The 26,155-nt window shown below is 44.8% G+C and overlaps 1 protein-coding gene across 1 annotated transcript; it reads right to left on the bottom strand.

Annotated features, from left to right (window-relative positions):
- Positions 1-376: 376 nt before the first annotated feature.
- DOC2A (double C2 domain alpha) lies at positions 377-22,815 on the bottom strand. Its single transcript, XM_061589197.1, has 11 exons — positions 22,785-22,815; positions 15,360-15,606; positions 10,053-10,132; positions 7,693-7,767; positions 4,446-4,555; positions 4,195-4,321; positions 3,249-3,308; positions 1,800-1,957; positions 1,364-1,445; positions 1,130-1,226; positions 377-767 (listed from the first exon to the last, which is right to left on the bottom strand). The coding sequence occupies exons 2-11, from the start codon at positions 15,589-15,591 to the stop codon at positions 628-630; spliced, it is 1,161 nt and encodes a 386-aa protein (XP_061445181.1). The 5' UTR covers positions 15,592-15,606; positions 22,785-22,815; the 3' UTR covers positions 377-627.
- Positions 22,816-26,155: the final 3,340 nt, after the last annotated feature.

Below are 26,155 nucleotides of genomic sequence, written 5' to 3'. Positions count from 1 at the left end.
AATGTTTTTTCTCCCCAGTGATTCAGGATTGTATACTGTATGACACTTTAAAGTTAAGTTGAGCAGGAAAAGGAGCTGGCGTGAAAAGAAAAATGTTGAAAGAAATTATGTAATGGGATGTGGATTTTTAATGTGCGTTAAACGATTTAAAAAACCTATGCTAAGAGGTTTTGTGGGCCAGCAAATGTCCTTTAAAATCCTAGCAAAATCTTGATTTAAAGTAGTGGTATTTCAGAATGCTGGTCATCTTGGAAAGACTGATGTTCAAGGAGAGAAGGAGGAGAGTTTCTTGTGACTTTGGATGATTTAAATTCTTTTTGTGTAATTGGCAATCACAATTCTGCTTAATGGGTTCCTCCTATTCTTTCTTAGCTCTATTACTCTGCTGTGACCCCAGCACCACCACCACCTTCCCATTGCCTTAGCAAACGAAACCAGAAGAGGGGGTGGCTTCCATTTAAGCCCTTCCCTAGAGCGTAATATAAATGGACACCAACAACAAGTAATTTTCAAAACGTGCAAATGTCCTCGTGCAAAGGAGGGGCCCCTGGTGCTGTATCCCTCCCTTTTTTTTGGCAGGCAGGCAGGGCGGGAGGATGCATTTCTATAGGCAGTCAAGATGGCACTTCAGGGACCGAAAGTGGAGGATTCTGGGAGCTCGTTGGTGAGCGTGTGCCAGTGCTCCAGGCGGCAGTCAGGGGTCTGAAGGCATGAGAGCCAGTGCTGTCGACATTCTCCAGGGGCCCCTAGACCAAGGGTCACCCCACCTGCAAAGGGAAGGCAAAGAGGTTTCCAAACGGTGCCTTCTAATGAGCTTCCCTTTTCCTCCCTGAAGCACAATGACCCCCTCGTGAGACATCTTTCCTGTAGTGGGAATACCTATATTTCTATCCATTTTATATCAGTGTGGGTATCATGGCTTCCCTAGCAAAGAATCTTGGGAGGTGTAATTTAGTGAAACAGCCATGAATCCTGTGGCAGAGACTCTTAGCTGCCCACAGGAAATAACAGTTCCTATAGTCCCCTGGGAGAGATGGAATGACTATTCAACCAGTTTAAATCTGTCATGTGGTGTAGGTCCCTCAGCCATGTTTTGTAACCCGGCCAGCCACTCCCTGTCTCTTCTCACCAATGAAGTCGTTAGATTTCCCAATGTCGTAATCCCAAACTGTTATCTCCAGGGATTTCTGACCCAGATCTGACTGTTCAATCTCGTAGAAAAAGTCCTGTAGTGGGGCAGGGAAGAGCTAAAGTTAGAATCCAGGCATGTTGGCTCCTCAACCCACCCTCTACCCCTCAAGCCTTGGCTGTGCCTCCCAAGTCCCAGAACATGCAGTTACTTCACTTGTTCTCTTTTCTTCACCTCATTATATTCTGGGTTCAGTGTCTTCTTCTTCACAGTTGTTTTATGTTTTGACTTCTTCTCTACGTCTGGCTTCAGGTACCTGCCAAGACAACAGTAACAGGGAGTGAGCCTGTCTGTCTAGACTGTTTGCCGTCTCCCTTTCTGTCTCCTTAAAAGGCAGCTAGCAGTTCTTAAAATTCTACATACCAGTACTCAAGCACCATGGTATACAACTGAACAATATATATATATCATCAACTTAAAACACTGGCAATATGCAGACAATACAAAATGACTACACAATATGACATCTTAAGGAAATGAATTCCAGGGTCATTAAAAACAATCCTTGAAAGCTTTCCTAAATGGGACTTTAAAAAAAATTGTCTTCTGAATGCCTGCAGGCTAGAACAAAGGTAGGCCTCTAGAGTCAAGTGTAAACATAATTCCTCACGTTTTTACGTAAGGGTCTGAGTAGCCACACACGTCCATGGCAGCTAAGTGGGCGCAGCGAAGAATAGACACCAGCAGTCCATGCCGTTCGGAGATGTATGTGAGGGCAAGCAGGATGCGGCCCCTTTCTTCCAGGGCCCAGCCAGCTGGGGGTTCTAGCTATGGAGTGGGGAGAAGGAAAGAACATGGAGTGTTTTTGTGTGAAGCATCCACCCAGCAGCCTCCCAAAACAAACCTTGGCAACCTAACTCCCAGGGCTGGCCTGGGACCTTTTGACACCCCAGATGAAATATGTAGAAGGCCTCTCAGCTTCAGGCTTCTGAGATTCCTGAGCCTTGCAGCTCCTCCGCAGCCCTCATCTTGGGCCTAGTGGCTGGCCAGCAGCCAGTGGGGCCTCCTTCACCCACCCTTGCCAGACAGTTCTCTCTTCTGGCCTTTCATTGGCATATTGTCTACTATCCCGCTTCTCAGTCCTATATACTGCTAGGCTCCCTATCAACCTCGCCAACTGAAATTTCAGCCCTGCAATCTATTTCTGACTCAACTCTGCAAAATGTTAAGTTAAAGATAAGCTAAGAAAATTCTATCCTGTCCTTCCTCTCACTTTATTATTTATACCCCACCTTTCTTTTCATCATAGAAACCCAAAGAGGCTTACATATGGTAAGTGGTTACATATGGTGGTGACTGGACCAAAATCTTCTCATGATCACTTTTTTCATGGCTGAACTGGGATTCAAACGTGGGTCTCCCCACCCTTAGGCCAACCATAGTGGCTTTCTGACCACAGAGGTTTTCCTTTGCTAATGAATAATATTTTGGGGAAGGGTTTCTATGGCCAGATTGGACCGTAGCTAAATAAAGAGTGCCAAGAAATACTTCCCATAGGGATAACTGCTACAGCTGGGATCTAACTGGTCCTTAGTGGATATTACTGCTAATACTTGGGCTATTCTGGTAAGTGCTGATTGATCATACTTTTTTAACTGGATGTATTAATTATTTCCTTTGGCTATCGATGGTAAGTCCTGCCTTTGGCATGTGAGAGAAGCTAGAGCAGGGATGGGGAGCCTCAAGCCCGGAGGTCAAATGTGTCCCTTCAGGCTTTTGTATCTGGGCCCAGGGGCTGTCTCTAGGCCACACTGGCCCTGCTTTGCACCACCACTTAGGTGTTTTTGCCTTGCTGGGATTAGTTCTTGAACTCTGATAATGGTTCCTGCTTGCTTGGATTGAGGAAGGAAGGACGGGTGTGAGTGTGTGCCGATACTGTACATAGGTAACAATCACATTTGTTGCTCTGTCCACTTTTGCCTCAGATCCAGCCAACTATTGGCAAGTGGCCCCCTGGATCGTTGCCTAGAAGAGAATGTGGCCCTTGGGATGAAAAGGGGTCCTCATCCCTGAACTACAGGTTCTATAATCCCAGATGTGGGGGGAAATCCTCCCTTACCTCTCTCAGATAGCAGGAGATGCCGCGCAGAGCTGCCGTCATGGAAGAAGGGGATGCCAGCTGTTAAGGGAAGTGAGAAATTAAAATCTGTTTTCCCTGCTTTTCTGAACATAAATACTAGCAAAGTTGGAGGAGTCAAGGGACAGATTGAATGAGTAAGTGAACAGAGGATGAGGAGAAATACAGATTGGTACACAAGTATGATGATAGGCATACCATAAGGGATTAACCCAATAGAGCCAAAACACAATATATTCTGTGCGTGGGGGAAAAGAAATCAATGACAAGACAAAGCTATGTTATTCTGAATCTGTGAGCAGCATAGAGTAAGCACATACTCATTAGTATAGCGACATATTTTTAATATATACATTTAATATATATATTTAATAAATAAATTTAATAATAGATAAATATTTTGCTTCCCATGGTCATTGGAGAGGAACATGGAGACCTCCTCCCACCATTTAAAATCCTGAGCTAACAATAAATTACAATTTATTCTCCAACAATATTATGAGATTTGACAACACATCCTGCACACTTTCTTATAAACTGAAGTTGAGTAGAACAAAATAATCATTTGCATAAATATGTTACAAATAGGTTGCTGCCTGCAAGCCTCTTGCCCATTAGCTGGCCTATTATGTCATGGAATGTTCACAACCATTCTAACTGCTGACAAAGAGGCATCAGTTGCAGAATGATGATGATAAACTCCATGATGACAGCATAATATTGGTTTGACAGAGATGGAGAGAACCTCATACAGGGCCCAGGGATCGAAGAGCTTGTGAGCTTTTAGTGGGGATAAGAATAGAAGGACAAATGAATGGGCAACCAGGCAGCTAGAGGATGTGTCCAAGGATACTTATTAATTCCTAAAATAAAACAACAGATCCTGACTCATGTTGGGGTATATGACTCCCTTATGCTCGATTCTCACCGGTTGTTGCCGTTCCAAACACAGGTTGAAGTGTCTCTTCTGGCCAGGCCGGAGTCGTCTCAGGGGCACCCGGGTCTCTCCAATGAACTCGTTGTGGGTCAGTTTGTCCTCATCACAGACAGAGATTCTGGGAAGTAGAAAGACAGAAAAAGGATTGAAGTGTGTTAGGGCAAAGGGAGCATTGGTGTGTTGGGGGGTGCTGTAAATTTGGGTTTTTAAATGTGTGTGTGTGGGGGGGGGTCACATCTCACCGCAGAGTTTTCCGGGCCATATCCTCAGCCGTTATCCCATTGTAGGTCAGGGCCTCATTCCACACAGGGTTCAGAGTGTTGTGCTGGGTTCGTGTTTTCAGTTTGTTTGCCTGGAGAGGATAGGGTACAGTGGGGCCGGGGAAGGGGAGGAATTGGAATGGAAGAGCAGAACATCCTAATAAAACCAGAGGTTTGAGCCAAGACCCAGCCCTACAACTTGCTTTTCCCCCCAGGCTGGGAACAGGGAAACAGTGGCATGGAATTATCAATGTATTTGGTTTTTTCCCCTCTCCTGATAATTACTGATAATCTCCCAGTCCCTGCTTTTCCAAACTGTGATCTTAATGGACCTGTAATAGAAGAATCCAGTTTCTCCTCTTCTATTTGCCCGTTGTGGTTTAGTCCCATGGAGTGCATGCTCTGGTTTGCTCCATCTCCCTCTCTCTGAATGCTGGAGTAAGGAGAAAGCTGCACAAGCTACTCTGGTTAGCTACAAGTAGGGGAAGCTGTTTATTAACTTCCCTTGCACTGCTGAGTGTTGACCTGAGTGCTGAGGGCATGAAAGCCTGAGCAGAGGGGTGAAGCCCCCCCAAACCCTAGAAAAATGGGGGGAAACAGTTCCCCCCTATTTTTTCTGAGCCTTTACATCTCCAAGCCTGAGAAAAGTACTTTACCCCAAGCCCCACATGCAAAGAGATTATTAGACAGACAATGCTCTCCAGTGCTCATTTGCAAATTCAGTCTTGCCACATTACTTTTATTTTACTTATCCATGTGTATGTTTTATGAATTTATATCTCTTTCAGTGTATCAGATCTTCTGTGCACACCTAGGCTAGAAACAACATCAGGAAGATAACCATTGCCTTGATGAATCAGACTGAAGGCAGGCATAGTCCTCCGCTCAGTCTCTACTTTGATGGCCAACCAGATTGCTCTGGGAGGCTCGTAAGCAGGATGTAGTGAAAGCAACAGGCAACCCAACATCTGTTGCTTGCCCCCAGCATCTGGTACCCACAAGGGATGCATCCTCTGAAGAAATGGGTTCTCTCCAGATATCGTAGGTGTTGATAGACCTATCCTCCACCATACATTTGTCTAATGCTTTCTTAAAGGCATCCTTGCTAGAGTCACCACCACATCTTGTTGGAGTGAATGTCATAGATATAATCATAAAGTTGGAAGATTTTTTTTTTTGCAGGGGAGGAGGGCCATAGCTCAGGGGCAGAGCATCTGCTTTGCATGCAGAATGTCCCAGGTTCAATCACCAGCATCTTCAGGTAGGTCTGGAAAGGACGCCCTGCCTGAAACCTTGAAGGGCCACTGCCAGCCAATGTGGACAATACTGAGCTTGATGGATCAATGGCCCGACACAGTATAAGGCAGCTTCCTGTGTCATCTAGTCCAGCCCCCTGCTCAATGCAGGATCTACAGTGCAGGAAGCAACTAAAGCATCCCTGACAGATGGCCATCCAGCCTCTGCTTAAATATGTCCAGCAATGAAGAACTACCTCCTGAGGCAGTCTGTTCCACCACTGAACTGCTTGTACCATTAGGTTTCTCCTAATGTTTAGCCGAAATCTGCTTCGCTGCAGTTTCTATCTGTTGGTTCTCGTACTGTCCTCTGGAGCAATAGAGAACAATATTGGAAGATGACTATTATATCACCCTTAATCTTCTCCAGGGTAAGCATATGCAGCTCTTTCAACCATTCCTCCAGGGAAGGCTTTTTGCTATTGGCAATTGGGGCAGTGTTCTCCAGAATCGCGACAGAGCCCAGAACTTGAGCCCATGCATCCTTGCAAATTCTTCCACACTATAATTCACTCTCTGCTCTCTCTGTCGCCTTGCTTGGAGTCTGCATCACTGTGGCCTTTCATTCATCTTGGGGGGGGGATAACAATCCTATACAGTAGTAGTCTACTTAGACTAAAGTACGTCTCCCTGAATTGAATGAGGCTTACTCCTAAGTGAGCATACAGAGGATTGCAGCCTTATCCTCAGTCTGTAGTGTCTTTGCAATAGAGGGGAATGGGGAGGGGAACCATAATTAGTTGGCTCCATCATTGGTAGAGCCTCTGCCTTACATATAGACAGTCCCGAGTTCAATCCTTGGCATCTTCACGTAGGGCTGGGAGAGACTCCTGCCTGACACCCTGGAGACCCACTGCCAGTCAGTGCTGACAATACTAATGGTCTGACACAGTATAAAGCAGCTTCCTGTGTTCCCACCCCGACTCTGCCTACCAGCAGTTGCTTTTCCCTCTGCCCCACCAGTCCCAACAGTCACCAGCCACCACTGCATTTCTCATAGGACTTGAGAGACCATCCTGGTCGCTCTCTTCTGAATAAGCTTCAGCTGGTCAATAAATTGTGGTACCCAGAACTGGACACTACTTCCGATGCAGCCTGAGCAGCGCAGAATAGAATGGGAACTCTTCTCCTAATGGCGTCCTGAATCTGCTGGCAGTCACTGAGTGTACCGGCCTGGCTTGCCACTTCTCACCCCATTTACTGTCACCCCTTTGAAACCTACACCTCCATGAGATATTCCTCCTGCTGGGAGGAAGGGAGGGATATATATCAAATAATAAATAAATAGTATTTCATCCTCAGCTGGAAAGCCAAAGTGGAGTAGGTGCAGGAGATCCTGATTAGATCTCCTTGATGTTGTTGAGAGTAAACTTTAACGTTTAAAGTAGCTTCAGGGGGCTCTGATTTTTGTTAGAGCAATGGCACTGGGAGGGGTGAGTGTCTACCTACTCTCTCCCTTAAGCCATTTTCCCCACTCTAAGTATCACACACATATTCCAAAGCTACTATTAAACAAATTGAGGAAAGAATAAGATGGTAGGCACCTGTATTGTCCCTGTATTTTCCCTCAGTAGGGCTAATAGCAGCTCTGGGATATATGGAAGGATCTAGATTGGGAATACAACACAGAGGGGAAGAGATAAAACACCGGCTGCCCAAGCTGCTCCAATCAAAATCTGAACCACCATCCAGTTCTTCAGAGATTATTTATTATTGTTAATAAGTATTACACATGGGAAAAGCCCAATCCTTCTTCTTCAGAAACCCTGCCCTGCTCCTGTCCTATGGGGGATGTGATTTCTCCAACCTGGGTACATGTGTAGTCTTTCTCTGGATGGCACTTGGCAGGGTGGGGTTGGGGGTTCTGCACACATATATTAGATGGTGCTCAGCTCAGGAAGATGAGGGAGAGGCGAATCTGAAGTTATGCTTACCTTGCAGGCCCCTGGCAGGAGATGTAGTTTGACATAGGGGTCAGCCAGGCCATTGAAATCCATCGGCTTCAGTCCCTGAGAACAGGAAGACAGCAGTCAGTTCCCCTTTAAACAAAAGATTGTCCTTATGCACTTCCCGCAAGGGGATGTTTCACACGTTCCCTGGCCCACACTCCTTGTTAACGTGTCTGTGTCTGAAGGCTGCTGTGTGCACATCACAAAATTCCTACACAGAAATTGAAAACAGTGTGACCCTTTGTGCATAAATAAATCCTCATGTCTTGACCTTACACACAGTGTTTTACTGTGTGTGTTATAAAGGGGACAAACTGTTTTGAATTTCATGCCCCTTGAGTGGGTTAACCTAATGAAGAAATACAATCAATCATAACAAAACAATTAAAACAGCTAACAGCAAAGCAAGTCTGCAGGTATATTAAAAATAAATGAATAGCTAAGCCCTCAAGCACAAGCCAAATCAGTAATGCAAAGGATTATCCCATTCCATATGAATGCTTAAAAAGTCAGGTCTTTGCTGCTTGACTAAAAGCAAGCGGTGAAGTGGTCTGATAGGCATCCCACAACATAGCTCTGCCTAGTGCTCCTTCTTGCCTGCTGTATTTTAGATGTCAGAACAGAGGACAGAGATCAGGGCTTCAGCTGCTGAGTAGCACATACAAGCAGGTTCCAAAGGAAGAAGGGCCCCCCAATTGCAGACTGTTTATGGCAGAGATGGAGGACCTGCTATCCTCCAGACGCTGTCCCTGACCACTGGCCATGCTGGCTAGGGCTGATGGGGATTGGAGTCAAACAACATCTAGAGGGCCACAGGTTCCTCACCTCTGGTATAGGGGCTTAAAGGCTAACACCAGCACTTGGTATCTGGAAGTGACCTGGGAGCTAGCGATAGTGATACAGCGCTGGTGTAATACGCTCTGTCGCCATAAATCGTAATCAACTTGAAGGCACATAACAACAACAAAAACCTTGCCCTAGCCTAGATAATGACCTAACCACTGCATTCTGGACCAATTAAAGGTTCTAGATCAGGAATTCTTAACCAGTGGTCCATGAATGCCTAGGAGGTCCATGGATGGGCTTCAGAGAGTCTGTGAACCAGGGCCAAATAAAACAATTTTCAATGCAATAAAATAAATTATATGCACAGTTTTGTGTTTATGTGCATCTTTCTGGCGAGGGAGTCCATAGCTTTCATCAGATTCTCAAAGTGGTTCATGACCCAAAAAAGGTTAAGAACCACTGTTCTAGACACTTTTCAAAAGCAGCTCCATGTTGTTCTGTGTATTAAGCCAGAATTAGAATGAAGTTGTATATAGGGCATAAGAAACAGAGGAGTACTCTGGGAATAGCCTCATACATATTGCAGAATATGTGGGGATTTGTTGTACATAGTCAGTGTTTGGGCAGATGCCCTCTTGAATAATCCATACAAAAGTGCTGGTTTGCCTTTGTTGATGAGAACACAGACTTATGCCACTTGTGGCCAAAATAAATTATTCTGAATCTTGGAACTGTTCGTGCTATGATTTCTTAAACACCATTCAGAGCCGCTGCTGAAACATCTAGTTAAATTGGTTTCCTTGAAGAATTGCCGTAGGGGAAAAAGGCACTTCCAGTGATATAAAAAAACCAAAAAACACATCATGTAAACACACCCTAAATAGTTTGTGAAGAAGCCGCGGAGCTTAGGGGAGCAAAGAGCAAAGAGAAAGGTCTTTGAGTTGGGATTAACGGTCCTCAGCAGTGTGGGGAAAGGGAACCTGAGGTGATAGAAGTGTGGTGGCTGTGGATAACGATGATGGAGGGCGAGCATTACTTTTCCTGTGCTTCTGAACTGCCGCATTGTTTCCCTAGCTCCCCCATCCCTCCTCTGTTGCCATGGCAACCCCAGATGCCTGCGGATACCCGGTTGCCTGGTGCATCGCCAAGTTACTTGAAGATGCTGCAAGACCACCAGCTGGCAAGGGAGAGGGGGCTTGTGTTTGTTGGCATGTATGTGAGGGCAAGGGTTACGCAAACACAGCCAGCTGAAGTCCATAGGGGTTTGCGTGAGAGATGGGCCTTTGAGTGAGCCTCTCAGCCTTCCACAGGCTTGGAGGAAAAGAAATGGGTTGAAATGCAGACAAGAAAAAAGAAACAGACTGAGAATGAGCACTGCTGGTTCCATAATGAGATTTTCCCTCCTCGTATGGCCTCTTTTATTAAATCATGTCCCTCTGTTGTGAAAAAGAGACCCACAATGCAAAAAGGCTGCGGGTCGGAATCAAAAAGCATAATCTATTCTGGGGACAGCAGGAGAGAGCATGTTTTCTGGGCACTTTTCAGATTACCATCATTACCTTGGCCCGTAGGATGGTGCAGTTGAGGGTGCAGCTTTCAGGATCATAAAGAATGTCAAATTCAAGGGTCCCAAGGGAGGCTAGAAAAGGTTCAGATGTCAAGCAGAATGAAAAAATGAATCAATCAGTCAGTTATCTGAATTTTCTTTTCCACTCTCTTCCTAGTCATCATACTCACTATCTGCCTTCATATTTAACTGCATTCATCTACCTATATTACCTGTCTGTACCCTTCTACCTCTCTTCCACGATATGGGTCTGTGTAGACATTATCAGTCAACTGGCATATAGATATAGCTGTTCTCTCTGAGATTTAAAAAAATAACAACAATCAAAATCCCTCCTCTACTAGATAACCCAATTTAGACACTAATAAAAACGGGATGTTATGCTGTGGCCTGCATAAATCATGCCAATTAGGCAAATTTGCTTAAGTATTCATATTTTATTTTACTTCTGCTCATGGGGGGAAATCAAATGGGCAGAACAGTGCACCACAGCTCCATGTCCTGAGCACTGTAAATCCTGCTGAACTCCCCCCCTCAAGTTTGGAGATATTATGAGGTATCATTCATATGGTTCTGTCTTTACAACCATAAGGTCCAGGAAACGTGTGTGTGTTATTGTTTGGTTTGTTTTTACAGCAAATGAAGGTTTTTAGGATGCAGGGTTTTGCATTCAAAACACAGTTCTGTGTCCCCTGCACCCAGTACTACTCTTGTGCAAAACAGTATAGCTCTCTGTGTGTTTCTGTATCTTCCTATGGTTGGAGAACCAGATGATTTCAGAGGGTCCTCAAATCCCAAAGGGCAGACCTTCCAGCAGTTAATCAACCAACTCGCTCCCATCTGAATTAACGTGTATCTTTTGTCTGTTTCAGGGTTCCATTCATTAAAATATAAATGAATATAAAATATAAATAAAATAATAAATAAATAAATAAAATCAAGCAAAGGTCCCAGAGCTAGATCTTGCCTACAAGTCACAGGACCACATCCTCTAAACTTGGAGGGGCTGCCCCCTAATCTCAGTAATGTAGGGGGAATACTCAAGGAAGAGAAGAAGCTATTCTGTGCTCTGCACATGCTCAAAGGCACTGTTATTGCTCCGTATATTCTAGGGCAGAAAGAAACCTAGCGTGGTAAAAAGCTTCTTGGGCTGAATCCTTCATCACATTTTATAATCCCTGGTAGATCTGCCTACTACATGCAACTTACATATACATGTGTCTATAGCTATTGATCACTTTCACACACACTGTCCTCTACCCATGAAGACCGAGCGTGTGGAAGGGGAAGTGAACCGTGTTTCTGTCCCAACCACTGTCCGTTCATCAGTTTTAGGTACACAGAAGAGCCCACATCAGTTGCTGTCATACATGCTGTATGACTCTGCATGCACACAGGTGTTCTCCATGCAGTCTGAGAAAAGCAGCATCCGCAACTGCATGGAGACAGCCTGTGTGTACACAAGTTGTAGGCTCGGTGTGTGCAGAGTTGGTGAACACACGGAGATCAGGAATGGGGAATAGTGCGATCCCCCTCCATGCATGCAGCCTGCTTGCACGGTTGGAAGACCATGTGAAATGGGCTTATGTGTCAGTCCACCTACAGGATGCTTTAATCTATCTATCGCTGCCTCCTTCCATCTGGACACATGTTAACTTGGATTGGTTTCTAAATTGCTTTCTGTCCATTCACATTCATCTATCCTCTTGCGTGGACATTTACCTTTCTGTCCTTCTGTGTCTTCTCTACCCATCCATCTACCCACCCCTCTCCTTCAACACACACGCGCGCACACACACACACACACACACACAAGCTTGCTTACACAATGTGTGTGTGTGTTTGTGTAGAAGAGAATATGACATTGTTTCTCTCTTGTGGCAGGCTTTTGTGTCAGTGAGGCTGTGGGTTTGTGTGGGTTTGCTTTCGTTAGAGGAGGCAGCTGAGTGAGCATTTGTATGTGTGAGTTTGTCCCCAGAAGTGTGTGACTGTGTTCCTTTATGCTTCTTTGTGCGTATCTCTGATGAATTGGCACCATATGTGAGTGCAAATCTTGTGCTTTCAGCACTAATGTGCTTCTTGATGACTTCTGTTGTGGTGGTACATGTAACTCAGTGGCCTGGTTTGCAGTCGCGCTAAGCCGAATCATGGTTTTGTGCAAACATATGAGCATGCAGGATCTGGGAGGGGAGAGTCTCCATGGTCCTTCTGCTGCTACGTTGCACTGAGCTAAGCCGTGGCATGGCTTAGCATGTCATCTCAACCCAGCCACGTGGTTTAGGTCTCTAACCTGTAACCAAGATTTGCCCTATGGTTTATGGCTCACAATTCATAAATTTAACACAACCCCAGATTGCTCCCCCATCAGATTTCTAAGGAGGAGGGTTACACACTAAGTGTCCTTTCAAAGATTCAGAAGGCTCTCCAGCTACTAGTTCCTACGGCAACAGATCACCTGTACTTGGCCAACTATTTTATCTAAGAAAGCCAGACTTGTCGGGTAGATTTGAACACTTAAGCCAGGGGTGGGGAACCTCAGGCTTGGGGGCCAAATGTGGTCCTCCAGGCTGCTGTGTCTGCACTGTGGACTAAGCCCTGTCTTCCCGGACCACACCCTTCACCGCTCCTGCTTTGCACTCGCCTCAGGTGCGTTTGCCTGGCCGGAAGGTGTCCTTGAACTGTGATATATGCCTCATGTGCCTGGATGGAAATATATGTGTGTAGTGTTGTGTGACTGGAATGTAGTCTACTGTCAAAAGATACATCACATCTGTTGCCTCTGGCAACACTCATTGGCAAGTGGCCCCTGGAAGGTTCCCTTTAAGGGAATATGGCTCTCAGGCTGGAAAAGATTCCCCACCTGTGACATTCCTTGTATCATCCACAGAACACAACCATACCACCATGGAATCATTGAGATGAAAGGGACTCCTAACCCTATAACAGGATTATGGCAAATGTTTGACAGTCTTTGCCTGTGTGTGAACCAAGAAGAATTGTCTGTGAGAACCAGGTGTATGTGTGTGCAATGGAAACTGGTGGCTCCAATATCAGTGGGGCATTGAATCCACTCCAGGTTTTAGTCTGAACTTTCAAGGAGCTGTCCAACATGCTTTTCTAGAAAGTTCAGACTAAAACCTGGAGCAGATTCACTGCCCCACTGACACTGGAGCCACCAGTCTCCAGTGTACATAAGAGAGAGAGAGAGAGAGAGAGAGAGAGAGAGAGAAAACCTGCATATGAAAAAAGAGCACAGGTGGGTGGCTGAGAGTCCCTATATGAGTAAAGGCATCAACGGTTCTTAAACCCTGATTCTAAACAGGTTGACTCTTAAGTAAGTACAATTGACCTCAATTATTGTACTTCCTTCCAACTGAGTATTCTTGGTGTGCAACTTGCATTGTTGAGGTAAGAAATGTGCAGCAGAATCCAATCCAACTTACTCAGAAATAAGTGCAGAAGTAAGGTCAGTGGGGCTTACTCTCAGATAAGTGTGTGTAGGATTGCCTTGATGTGTTGTGTACAGGGAGGAAAGGAGGTAGAATGATTGTTTCTGTGTAAGATTGTCTGTGTGATCGTGAGAGATAATTTTTTCTAAAAAGGATGCTGTTGCTGGGTCTGTGTGTGGTGAAAATAGATCTGTTCACAAGAACTTCTCAGTGCATTGACTATACACTGTGCATTGACTATGTGAAGGGGGCTCTTGTGACCACCACTTCTGATTCAGAATGTATATGCAAAGAGTAGGTGAATGTGTGCTTGCGATAAGAGAGGGGCGGGAAGTACAGATAATCCATAAGACTTGAGGTTTCTGAAAACTACTGCATAAAACACATGACAAAACATGTAAGTATTCTATGCCCAGATGTGGGTGAGAGATAGGGCCTAAAGAAGTATACGTGTAAGGGGGGGGAGAGAGAATATGGCTACATGCACTGCACACTAGCTCCTTAAAAAGCAGCAAGTTCATTTTGTCTGGGAACAGTTTGAAATGAATCTGCACCCAGCTGTATACATCTTTATTGTTTGATTCATTTTTTATTGTATTGACTCTGTGTACACCCTAGTGGGTGGAGCAGGGTGATGACCGCCAAACAGTTTGAAGTCGTTGTGAAGCTGGTTTAAATGGAAAATGCATCCAATCTCAAAAATCCCAGATTTTGAGAAAAAAGGGGCAGAATTTGGCTGAAGGCGTGTGTCCCAGGATTCACAACACAGAGGTGGAGATGCACTGAAACCAGTACAACTGCAAGTGTGTCCGTGGCTGATATGTATAAGCAGGGGGTGGGGAGGGGGTGGAGCTTTCGCAGTGGACCTCTGGATGACAATACATGAAATGTATATGTGTGAAAATGTCTTGATGTGTGTGTGCATGTTTTGCTTCAGCTTGTAACTATAAGAATCTTCTGCCAGGCAGTTTTTAAGTAATCATTGTGTGTTCAAATGGACACCCAGTCCTAGCTTTTGGACAATTTTTGGACAAAATTCTATCAATGAACCAAGAACACAAATTCAGATCAGAAGCCACTGAAACACTGACTAGAGGTATGACGTAGCAGTGAAACTGAACAGAAACAGCAGAACGTAGGGGCACATTACACAATAATTATTATGGTTATTACAAACCACCAGTCTTTCTAAAAAAAATTCTTAACAGAATCTCTCTCCCTGTAAACTGTGACATCTGGTTCTCTGTATCTTCATTCTTTTTTCCATAAGAATTCTGCTGCAGCAGGGCATGGATCATAAGCAGCAGTTTTTAATTTTAATTTGCTTTTTAATTATTTACTGGTGAGTGGGCAGGCTAGTAGGATTTGTACTTGGCTAATAATTTGTGTAAATGCATTTGCAAGGCTGTATTCACTCCCCCCCCTTTTTTTTAGTATGAACCACTTTCATCTCAATCCAAATATCAGGACTTGTACATGGTAGAGAGGCTTCCACTTGAAAGCCATTTGAATGAAAAAATTGACACCCACTAACAATTCCTTAAAAAAATGCCCTGCTCTTCTGTGTGCATGCGCATGTAAGACAAAGATACCCTCTCGTGTGCCTCTGTGTGTAGGGACTGTGTGGTTTGGCTCCATGTAAAAATGGCTAAAGGAAAGAGAACAGGTGTGTAAGATGACAGCCAGTGAGTGAGAGAGTGAGTCTGTATGTGTGAACATCCATGTATGAAATATGTGCAGGCCTCTAAAGTTCCTCCCCCCACCCCCGCCTCTGTGAGGAACAGATGGTTTGATCTGGATCAGCCGTGACCCTCTCCCCTCCAAAGGCATGCAAGGTTGGAATCACTCACTATTCTCATCAGAATCATATCCATCAGCAGACTCTCCTTCTCCTGTTCCAGGTGGCATGGTTGCTGGCCCTTGCCCGCTCATTCTGTCCCGTGCTGCCAGTACGCCCTCTAACCCAGGGTGTGGAAAATAAGCAGAGATTTGGGCAATGGGTCGGATTGGTCCTGGGGACACATCAATGGCCATGTGCTCCCGGATAGGGACTGCAGCACGATCTCCACGCCGGACGGTCATTGGATGTGCAGGCAACTGTGGTGGAAGAAAAGAGGTGGTTATTGCGATTCATGATTTCTCCCACCCCAGCGGTAGGCTGCTGTGCAACACAATCCTATGCATATTTACTCAGAAAGAAGTCCCACTGAGTTCATAGGGCCTTACTCTCAAGTCAGTGTGTGAAGGACTGCAGTCTTAACGGATTGCATTCAGAGGTTCCTCTCCTTCTCCAAGGGAAGAAGGGAACCATTGGACTAGTATTTATCTATTTATCCAGGGGAGCTTGTGAGGATTTTGGGGGAGGGTTTCCAATAAATATGTACAACATAAGTAAAATCTGAATATATATATATATATATATCCATATATATATATGAACGAAATTGTGATTAACCAAACAGAGGTTTTTATTATATTAACAAAACGTTTCAGCTTCCGCCTTCATCAGCTGCCAACATACAAATGCTGTTACCAAAGTGGCAGTTATAGAGCTTTGAGGATGGAATGCTCAGAGGGGCTTCATTTGCAGAAGCTAAGTAGTGGTGGTACTGTCCTCCAGGTTCAGGCCATGTGGTGCCAATGTGTCCAGAGAGTAAATCCAAAAGTTCTCCCTTAAATATATAAGTACTTTGATTTGTTTTTATTAGCAAGCCAACATTTTATTTAAAATTAAAAGTCCTGATATTTAAATCCTTTTGAAAATTAAATAATCAGGAGTGCCAGGTTTGGAGGATGGGGTGGGATTTTTATGTTAGCATGGGTTAAAAAAAGGTTAGGAACAGAGGAAGCTGCCTTATACTGAGTCAGACCATTTGTCCATCTAGCTCAGTAATGTCTACACTGACTGGCAGCAACTCTCCAAGATTGCAGGCAGGAGTCTCTCCCAGCCCTGTCTGGAGATTCTGGGCTTCCGCTTGGGGCCTTCTGCATGCTTATCACTGAGCTCTGGCCCTTCCCTAGTGAGAAACGCCACTTTGCATGCAACCCCAGGGCTGGCCCAAGAGTGACATTTTGTTACCTGAGGTAAAGGGCAAGATGGTGCCCCTTTCCCCACATACAGAAGTCAAGTGGACTGGCTAAATCATACTTCAGCACTGAAGAGGAGAAAGCATCCTCCACCGCAGCAGAGGGAAGTAAGCTCGTATAGATGGGTACAGAGTAGGCCACACGCAGCTCTGCCCTCCAACAGAAGGCGATGGCCAAGGGGTTCAGGAGGAGCAGCTGCCAGGGAGCTGCTGCCACTGTCCCCCCAGCAACTGCCATCTGAGGTGGCCACTTCACTCTCTGCCTGATCATTGGTTGGCCCTGATGCAGCACAGTGTTTGGGATGACATATCTGAACCCAGGGCTGGCATCAGGCATGATTCCTGCACTGAGCAAGGAGGTTGGACTCGATGGCCCTGTATGCCCCTTCCAACTCTACTATTCTATGATTCCATGACAGGGCCCTTGGGCACCAGACTACCCCAGGCCCACGTTGTCATGCCCCCCAACACCCCCTGCCCGATGCAGGCGGCACAGGCTTAAACAGACCTGCCCCCTACCTCCTGTGACGCCACATCAGTGCACTGCGTGCGCATGCCTACCATCACCCAAGATAGCAGCGGGAGCATCAACCCCTTAGGAGCACTTCTGCTGCCATCTTGGGTGATGGCAGGTATGTGTACCTGCGCGCTGACTCAGCAACACAGGAGGTAGCAGGTGGGCCCATTAAAGCCCACACTGCCTGCATGGGGGGGTGTTTCCTGGAAGGGTAGAGCGCCTTCTCTGCAAACCATGACAGCGTCGGGTCGCTGGGCCCATGACCCAAAACTGGCAGAAATTGTGGAGTGGGCGTTTCACCCTCCCAGTCTAAAGAGGAGCCCTTCGGGGGCCCTTCTGAGCCACAGGGGCCCTTGGCCAGTGCCTGACTTAGCTGCCCACTGGCACCAGGCTTGTCTAAACCTTTGACAATTTGCCCCTTAAATTTAAATAAACTGGGTGACCTTGGGCCAGTCACTGCCTCTCAGCCTCCTGAAAACCCTATTCATAGGGTCACCATAAGCCGGAATCGACTTGTAGGCAGTACATTTACATTTAACAGAAACACCAGCAGTTCTTTTCAGCTGAATTCTTTGCTAGATCCTAGCAAAATCTTCTTCTCAGAAAAAAAAGTTTTGAATGGAAATTGCCTTTCCTTTTAACAACAATAACAATTCCTTTATGATGAAAGTGAGGCTATTTCAGATGATAAAATACAACTTCTATTAGGTAAGAAAAATATATTGAAGTGTCGTATGTGTAGAAATATCATCTCTAGGTTGAAAATGTCATTATTTTTTGCAGGAAATCTCATCCAGATTTTATGAAGAAGTTTGTCATTGCTTTGGTAGAAAAGTTCATATTTTCTTAGTGGGAAATGTCCTTCCTTTGACCACTGCTATCTTGAGTAATGACTTGTGGAATAAAGCATGGGGAATTGTCCCATTTAGACTATTCACTTCATAAGGATGTTGTGTGGCCATTTCTGAGGTTACCCTCTTGAATTCAGAAGCACACAATAGAATTGCCAGGACATGTCACTGAAGCGTCCAGATGAGGAAAAGTATGTTTAAGAGTTCACTCCTTACTTTCATGCTTGGGGGGGGGAGGGCTACATTTCAGTGGTGGAACACATACTTTGTATACATAGGTTCCAGGCTCACCCCATCTACTCTAGCATTCTGTTCCCTACAGCAGCCCCCTTGCAATCCATGAAGGCAACAGCCATCCCACCCCATAGCTCCTAGCAGGTAGTACTCAGTGGCATATAGCCTCCTCTGAACATGGAGGTTCCATTTAGCCCGGGTGTGGGGAACCTTTGGCCCTCCAGATGTTGCTCAACTACAAGAAGGTGAGGAAGGCCCACTTCTTGGCCTCCATCGCAGCCTCAAATGGCCATCCAGTGGAGCTTTCTCATATTGTCCAGGGTCTATTAACATCTGCTCTAGGGAAAGGAGTTTTAGACCCTTCGGAAGCCCACTGTGAATTGATTGCAAGACACTTCGAGGATAAAGTTGCTTGCAATCATAGCAATCTTGACACCACATCCATACTCACTGCAATTTCCAGTGAGGTGTTCAGTTCAAAGTCTACTGCAACTTCTTGGGATCAGTTTCAGTCAATGTGGCCTTGTGATGATGTGGCCAGCAACATGTGTCCCTGACCCTTACCCCTCTTGGCTTATTAAAGCTTGCTAAATCAAGCTTGCCTGGATCAAGTGGATCCATTCCAGGGTGTGGTCAATGCATGCTTGTGGAAGGGAGTTGTCCTGGCCATTCTGAAAGAAGCGGTGATCCAGTCACTCCTGAAAAAGCTCACCCTGGACCCATTGGTTTGTGACAACTACTGCCCTGTGGCAATTACCCCCTTTTTAGGGAAGGTGATAAAGAGGATTGTGGAGCAACAATTGCAAGTACTCTTAGATGAAACAGATTATCTTGACCCATTTCAGTCTGGGTCCAGGGCCAGGCCTAGCTGTGAGACTGAATCGTCCTTGGTCATCCTGATGGATGACCTTTATTGGGAGAAAGACAGGAGTGCAAGCCTGTTATTCTTATGTGATTTGTCAGAGACTTTTGACACCACTGATCATGGTTTCCTTTTGAGCAGACTGAATGAGACAGGTATTGAAGGCACTGTTTTACAGTGGTTCCGATCTTATCTTTGGGGTTGGTTTCAGAGGATAGCATTGAGTTATTGTCTTTTGGCCCCCTGGCAGTTGTGTTGTGGGGTGCCACAGGGTACCATCTTGTCCCCAATGCTGCTTAACATCTATATGAAACCATTGGAAGCAGTCATTAGAAGGTATCAGTAGTAAGCTGATGATACCCAGCTCTGTTTTTATGTTAACACCCAAATCAGGAGAGGCCATGGAAGCCCTAGATTGGTGCCTGGACTTGGTGGTGGGTTGGATGAGAGCCAACAAACTGACTCTGAATCCTCACAAGATGGAGCCACTGTGGCTAAGTGGTTCCTAAGTCTAGATGCCTGCTTTGAATGGGGTTGTACTCCCCCTGAAAGAGCCGGTTCATAGTCTGGCAGTATTCCTGGATCCATCTCTATTGCTAGAGAATCAGGTAACTGCAATAGATAGGAGTGTCTTTTATCTGCTTCAGCTGCTAAGACAACTGTAGCCATTTCCAGACTGGGATAGCCCGCACTGGCAATCTCTAGGCTGGGTTACTACAACGTGCCCTATTATTTATTGATTTGATTTATATCCTGCCCTTTCTCTCAGTAGGAGCCCAGGGCGGCACTATGTGGGACTGCCCTTGACTTTGGTCCAGAAGATGCTGCTGGTCCAAAATGCACAGTGTCACCAACATGTTATCTGACTTCTGAAAGAATTGCACTGGCTGCGCATTAGCTACTGGGCTAAGTTCAAGTTTTGGTGTATAAAGCCATATACAGCTTGGGAACAGGATACCTGAAATATTGTCTTATCATTGTATACCCAGCTGATCACTGTGCTCTGCAGGTGAGGGCCTCCTGCAGATACTCCCTTATCAGGAGGTCCATTCTGCACAATATAGGAATCGGGACTAGTGTTGTAGCACCTACCCTTTGGAATTCCCTCCTCTTAAATATTACACAGGTGCCGTCTCTCTTGTTTTTTCTGTGCATACTTTGAACAAGCCTTTGAAGTAGAGACCTTTATCCCAGTCTACATCTGTATTGGAATGGTTTTTGAGATGTTTTAATGATTTATTGCTTGTTGTTTTCCACCCTGGCCTCCTTTGGGAAGAAGGGCAGGATGTAAATTTAGTAAATAATAAATAATTACTGTACTCAGATCATCTCTAGCCATTGGCTATGCTTGCTGGGGTGGATAGGAGTTATAGTTACATCTGGAGGGCTAAAGTTCCCCACACCTGATTTAGGTCATCTTGGCTAATAGCCATTAACTACTAGGAGATGCAACAAAATGTTGCAGTGCATGCTCACCTCCTAGCAAGAGTACTCCTTCCACCAGGATACTCCATCCCATGCCCTGATTTTCTTCTCATATTAACACATACAATTCCATGGCTACTGAGCATCCTCAGTCCTTATTGGACTGTTTTGGGTCCTCCTCTCCCTCCTTTAGGGTTGTCCACACATAAAAAATTGTACTTCTGCAAGCATCTACCTTGATTCTGTGTTCTGTTTTGGCTATAATCCTCTGATGTAACTGTCAGAGGAAGTGATAGACATATCCTCCATGAAATTTTCTCATCCCCTTTTAAAGCCATCTGAGCTCATGACCACCGCCACGACACTGTGTCAGCAAACTGCATAAATTAATTACACATTGCATTAAGAAATATGTTGTTTTCTCTGGCCTGACCTGCTGCTAAGCATCCGTTTCCTGGGATAATCCCAGATTCTAGTGTTATGGGAGAGGAACAAAATTTATATCTATCCTCACTGAGTGTCAATTTAAACTCCTTTGTTGTGATCCCCACAAATGATCATTTTCCTAAAAGAAAGCCCCCAAATGTATTAGCTTTTTCCCATCAGGAAGCAGTTCCAATCCCTTGATCACTTGCACAGCCACAATTGATTCCTGAGTCCAATGTTTGTTTGTACATGCACATATCTAACCTTCACACATGACAGGTGTTTGTGATCATCTGCATGAATCAACTCTTGAGCCACACAAATATTTGTGCTGGTGCCCATTTTCTTCTGTTTCCCCATTTGTTGAAGAAGGGACACTTTCCCTGCTAAATCAAATTACAATTGAATCCACCACTAAATGGTGGATTTCCCCTGATCTCTCACTCTTCTGTTAAAAATCACCAAGAAATAACTTTCAATTGCATCTGTTCATGTTATGCAAGAAATCTGACCTCTTCTGTCCATCTTTTTAACAACGAGTTTTACATTTTACAAGTCAAAAGTTCTGGAGTTAAGTGCACCGGGCAAAACTGGTATCTCCTTTTCTCTCTCTGGAACATCAGAATTGAGCTACTCAGAGGTTTATTAATGCACCAAGGCTGCAATCCTACATGCACTTACCTGGGAGTAAGTCTCATTGACTTAGTGGGTCTTACTCCTGAGTAGACAATATATGATTGCACTGAGTGACTTCAGGTTTTTTTTAAACCACCATCACCACTATCTGTTCATTGTTAGGAACAGAAGCGGCATTAAATGAAGCATTCACAAATCGATGGAATGTCAATGGGCCACACAGCAAGATTTACAACTCTAGATAGACAGGCAGAACATGCAGAATTCATTTACTATGCTGGGCTGTGTGTGTGTGTGTGTGTGTGTGAGAGAGAGAGAGAGAGAGAGAGAGAGGGAGGGAGGGAGGGAGGGAGGGAGGGAGAGGATTATAACTGAATAACGAAGTTCATTTACTATACTGAGTTTTGTGTATCTGTGTGTGTGTGTGGTAGTGAGCTGATTATAATTGAATAAGGAAATTGCACTGTCGAAAGCATAATGACATTTTGATATGACAGTTTCTTTAGAGACCAGCATTCCTGAGAGGGTTATTCTTAATTAATTGGTATTGAATTATTAACCAATATTAATAGAATGAGTTTGCTAAATTGAGTTGTCTTTTTATTTTTTTTAGACCTGTGTGAAGATCTTTTTTCCCTTTTTTAAATGTTGCTTCAGTTAGTCAGCTCTCCATCACTTTCACCCACTCTCAGAATTGCCCTCCAGTCTTAAATGTTGCCCCTCTTCCCGCCCAGCATCTGCCCCACACATAGGAATAAATGTAGATAATCTCCTGTAATTACCTAACATCTACTTGATCTCCCCCATTTATCCCACTTCTAAAAAAATTATCCCATCACTTCCCCCATCATTTACACTATACTCCCCAAAGACATCCTTGAACCCCCCTCATTTCAAGAAGGATAACTGAATTTCCCCTTTCCTTGTCATTACCCTAATCTTTACTCCTATCAGCCCCACATTCCCACAACTGCCTCCAGAAACTCCTACGCCCCCAGCAATCTCCCCCAAATTGCTCTGGCCTCCCCCCCCCGCAATACACAATTAGATCTCTAAAGCAACTCTTCTAACAATCCCTCTCTTCTTCAGAAACTCTGCCAGAACCTGGCCCCACATTTTTCTCTCTCCTCCAACGTGCTCCCCACAACTGCCTTCCTATTTCCCTAAAATCTCCAAAGTACTGCCTCCACCTTATCCTGACACCCATGGGACCCCACCACCCGCTGCCCCCATCCTACCTGGGTGCTGCTGCTGCCAACAGGTAACGATGGGGAGGGGGACAGCGCAACGAATGAGAGACGGTCGATTGGGGGATCCCACAGACTTGGAGAGAGAGAGAAAGCGAGAGAGCCAGCGCAAGGGAAGGGGGGTGGTTGCAGGCAGGGAGGTGGAGACAATAGAGAAAAGGGAAAGGGAGGTGGAGGGGGCAGAGTTCTGATATGCAATACATAGATTAGATTAGATAGATGATAAAGGATAGGACTGATCATTTGTGTGCCTGTGTGTCTATGTAAGTATTTGCACATGCAGAGAGAGAAGAGAGTGATTTGATACTGGCAACTGATAATCAGATGTAAAGATTGGAGATGATAAAATAGGTATAGTGGATAATAAAGGAATTCTGTTCTGCAATATTTAGGTAGAAAGCAATATATGTATCTTAATCTGTCTCTGTGTCTGGACATAGTGAATAGCGGAGAGATGACAAAGTACAAAACTGAGCATGTTTTTTGTTTGTTTTTTACTATTCTCACCATATCCCTTAGTCTTAGGAGGGTGGTGGTGTATTTTTTTTAATGAAGAAAAAATGGTTGTGAAGCTGCATGGAAAATACAATTTACAAAATACAATTCCTAGAGACTAGGAAAAAGGAGAAGAGGATTTGCAAGTTGGGTGTAAAGGAAAGGGACGTGACCCCTCCACCCCCAACCAGAGACTGTATAGGGGAAAGTAAAGAAAAAGTATAGAGGTGGAAATGCTAGAAAAAATGTTCAGAGAGGCTTGGAGAGGATGATTTTAGGGGAAGATAGGCAAAGGGGTTTGGGGCAGAAGTACATGGGTGAGAAGTCATTGGCTTAACTTTATTAAGGGAGGAGAGCGGTCACTGGAGCAGCAATAGGTCTTGAAGCCCTTTCAAATAGTGTTGGGCAGTCTGTAGTTAGTCAGTGGTGGTGGGGCTTTGAGCCTTGGCATTGAAAAAAGGGTGCCAAGAGTTGGGCAAGAGACAAGCAGGTGGAACAGGTGCATTGGCAAGGTAGTGACAGGAAGTCGTTGCAGGATGTGTATGGAAACAATTAGATGACCCCAGGATGTTTTATCACACAGTATGTGGGTTTTCCAAAGACGAAATAGCACAGAACATGTTGCTTTGGACTATGCTCCTGCCATCTCATCCCACAGGGCATTCCCCCGCTTCCTTAGGCTAGGGGGTCCCCAACACAAGACGGTCTTAAATTCTACCCAGCTTGCCACGCCATCTCCATTTTGTGTGGGTTGCGCCTTGAGGTTCCCAACATGGCCCTGAGGATAGTTAAAATTCCTGAAGCTGTGTGGCGATTATATCCCTTGAGTTTTGGGGGACTGAAGTTTTTCACTCTTCCCCCCTCCCTCCCCTCTGTTACTATGGCAACCCTGTCCTGGACCTACTCCAGACCAGGAAATATTTGTGATACTGCATATGCTGTTGAACGACATTAAGTGTTAGCCAAATAGATAAACCTGGGTTTGGACCAGGCAAGGGAGCCTGGCCAGAAGTCTTGAGTTCCTTAGTAAGTGGGGCTTAATCAGAATCACGGCATGTGAGGCTTCCAGCCCAGGGCCTGCCTGGAATATTTGAAACAGAATAAAGGCCCCTCCAGACTGATGTTTTATTGTGGGTGTATTCTGCAACGTGTTCTTGACACAATAATAGTGCGTTAGTGGTGGATTTATTCTGCTTAAGTTTGTGCAGCAGTCTTTTCTCAGTGACAGCACATTATTGCTGTCCAGAGGGGCTGTAGCACCACAATAGTAGGGAGTTCTCCCCACAAACATATGCGGTACGAGAAGTTACACAATTTCAGCAGGAAATCACAGGATATGCACTGATTGGAAATAAAGCTATATGACCGCCGCAAAATGTTTGCACATACAAATAATATTGAAAACAGGATGATTATGTATGACTGCTGCTGCCCCAATAGCATCCGCAGCATATGTGAATGGGCAATAGAAAGGATGGCTGGTGTGGCCTAAAATGTACATGCGTAGAGTGCCTTTTTTTTTTTTTTTAAGCCCCATAGGTTTGGAATGGCAGAGCAGAAAAAAATAGGAGCCAGAACTCCTGGATTGTCTGAGAGGTGTAGATGTCCTTACTCCTTAATTAACAGACCTGGCCTCCTTATAACATGAGGGTTGCAAGCCGGGAAATCAATTAACCAGGGCAATTCATCAATTGGAATTTTAATCAGAGATTTTTAAAAGTACACCAATTAACTAAACAAACTAACCTTGGGAAACAAAATTCTTTTTTGTGCTCCATAAATGACTTTAGATTGGCCAAAGGACCATGAAACATGGGTTAAACAAAAATCAGTATGTTTTGCAGCCACATTTGTGCCTTGGATTAAGTGTTCGGCATTGCTGCCATTGTGGACAAGAACTATACATATTTCTTGCTTCTGCTGGGGTTTAACAATCTGAGCCCCAAACCTCTGATTTATTGGAAGAACATCTACCGTGTTAGCTTTGTTATCTCTGAACTCACCAGTTAAATTCATAACTCAAAGAAAGTCAGAGCGGTCACAAATCTGTCATGTAGAATAAATGTGGCTTTCTGTTCTCTGAAAATGAGCGGAAGCATTTCTTTTCTTTTTTTAATAGTCATATTGGAAAAACTGTAATTTTCATTCACCAGAATGTTCCTTTAGTGTGATGCTGCAGTATGTAAGTGTATGTAGATTTAATTGATTCTGCAGTCAAATTCATTGGCCCTACGCTAGGAGCATATTATTTTCACAGTTTTGACTATTTTTTTTTTTAAAGTGGCTACATCGTGATGTTTTCACATGACACTAAACGCCTCTTTCCTGCCTCTTTTTATGTGAATGTACTTGAATGACTAGAATGTACATTTGCAATCTGTCCCCCCCCTTTCCATCTTGCATTAACCACATTCACACAGACTGGCACAAAAGGTGTTCAAGTGATGTGCAAAAATGCCATGAGAAACTAGGATTTGGGGAGGGGGGTCTTTCCCCTCTAGGGGGCACTGGATCTTATTCCTGGACAATCTGCTTGGAGGTGGTTGCAGTGCAGTTAACATCACAGGCACCAGTGTCTGGCCTTCATGGGTTTATTTTCCTCTGAACCAGAATGAGAAAAAGGATCAGTTTAATTCCCTTTCCAGCCATTAATTTTCTCCGCTATCTGTCACATTCTGAAGCAAGAGGGGCTGAGGGACGGGAGAACAGAGAGTTTAATTAAGCAGATAAACAGCAGGGGGTGGGATGGACCCGTTTTGCCAATCGCCCTCGACCCCAACTTCTCATCACCACCTGAAACTCAGCCCCAGGCATCCCACTGTGAATTGGAAGGGGGGGGGGAAGAGGAATTATAATAGTGTTGTTTG

This window comes from Rhineura floridana, chromosome 11, assembly GCF_030035675.1.
Source record: "Rhineura floridana isolate rRhiFlo1 chromosome 11, rRhiFlo1.hap2, whole genome shotgun sequence".
NCBI lineage: Eukaryota > Metazoa > Chordata > Lepidosauria > Squamata > Rhineuridae > Rhineura > Rhineura floridana.
Note: the sequence above shows the minus strand (reverse complement) of the source record. Positions and strands in the feature narration are given on the sequence as shown.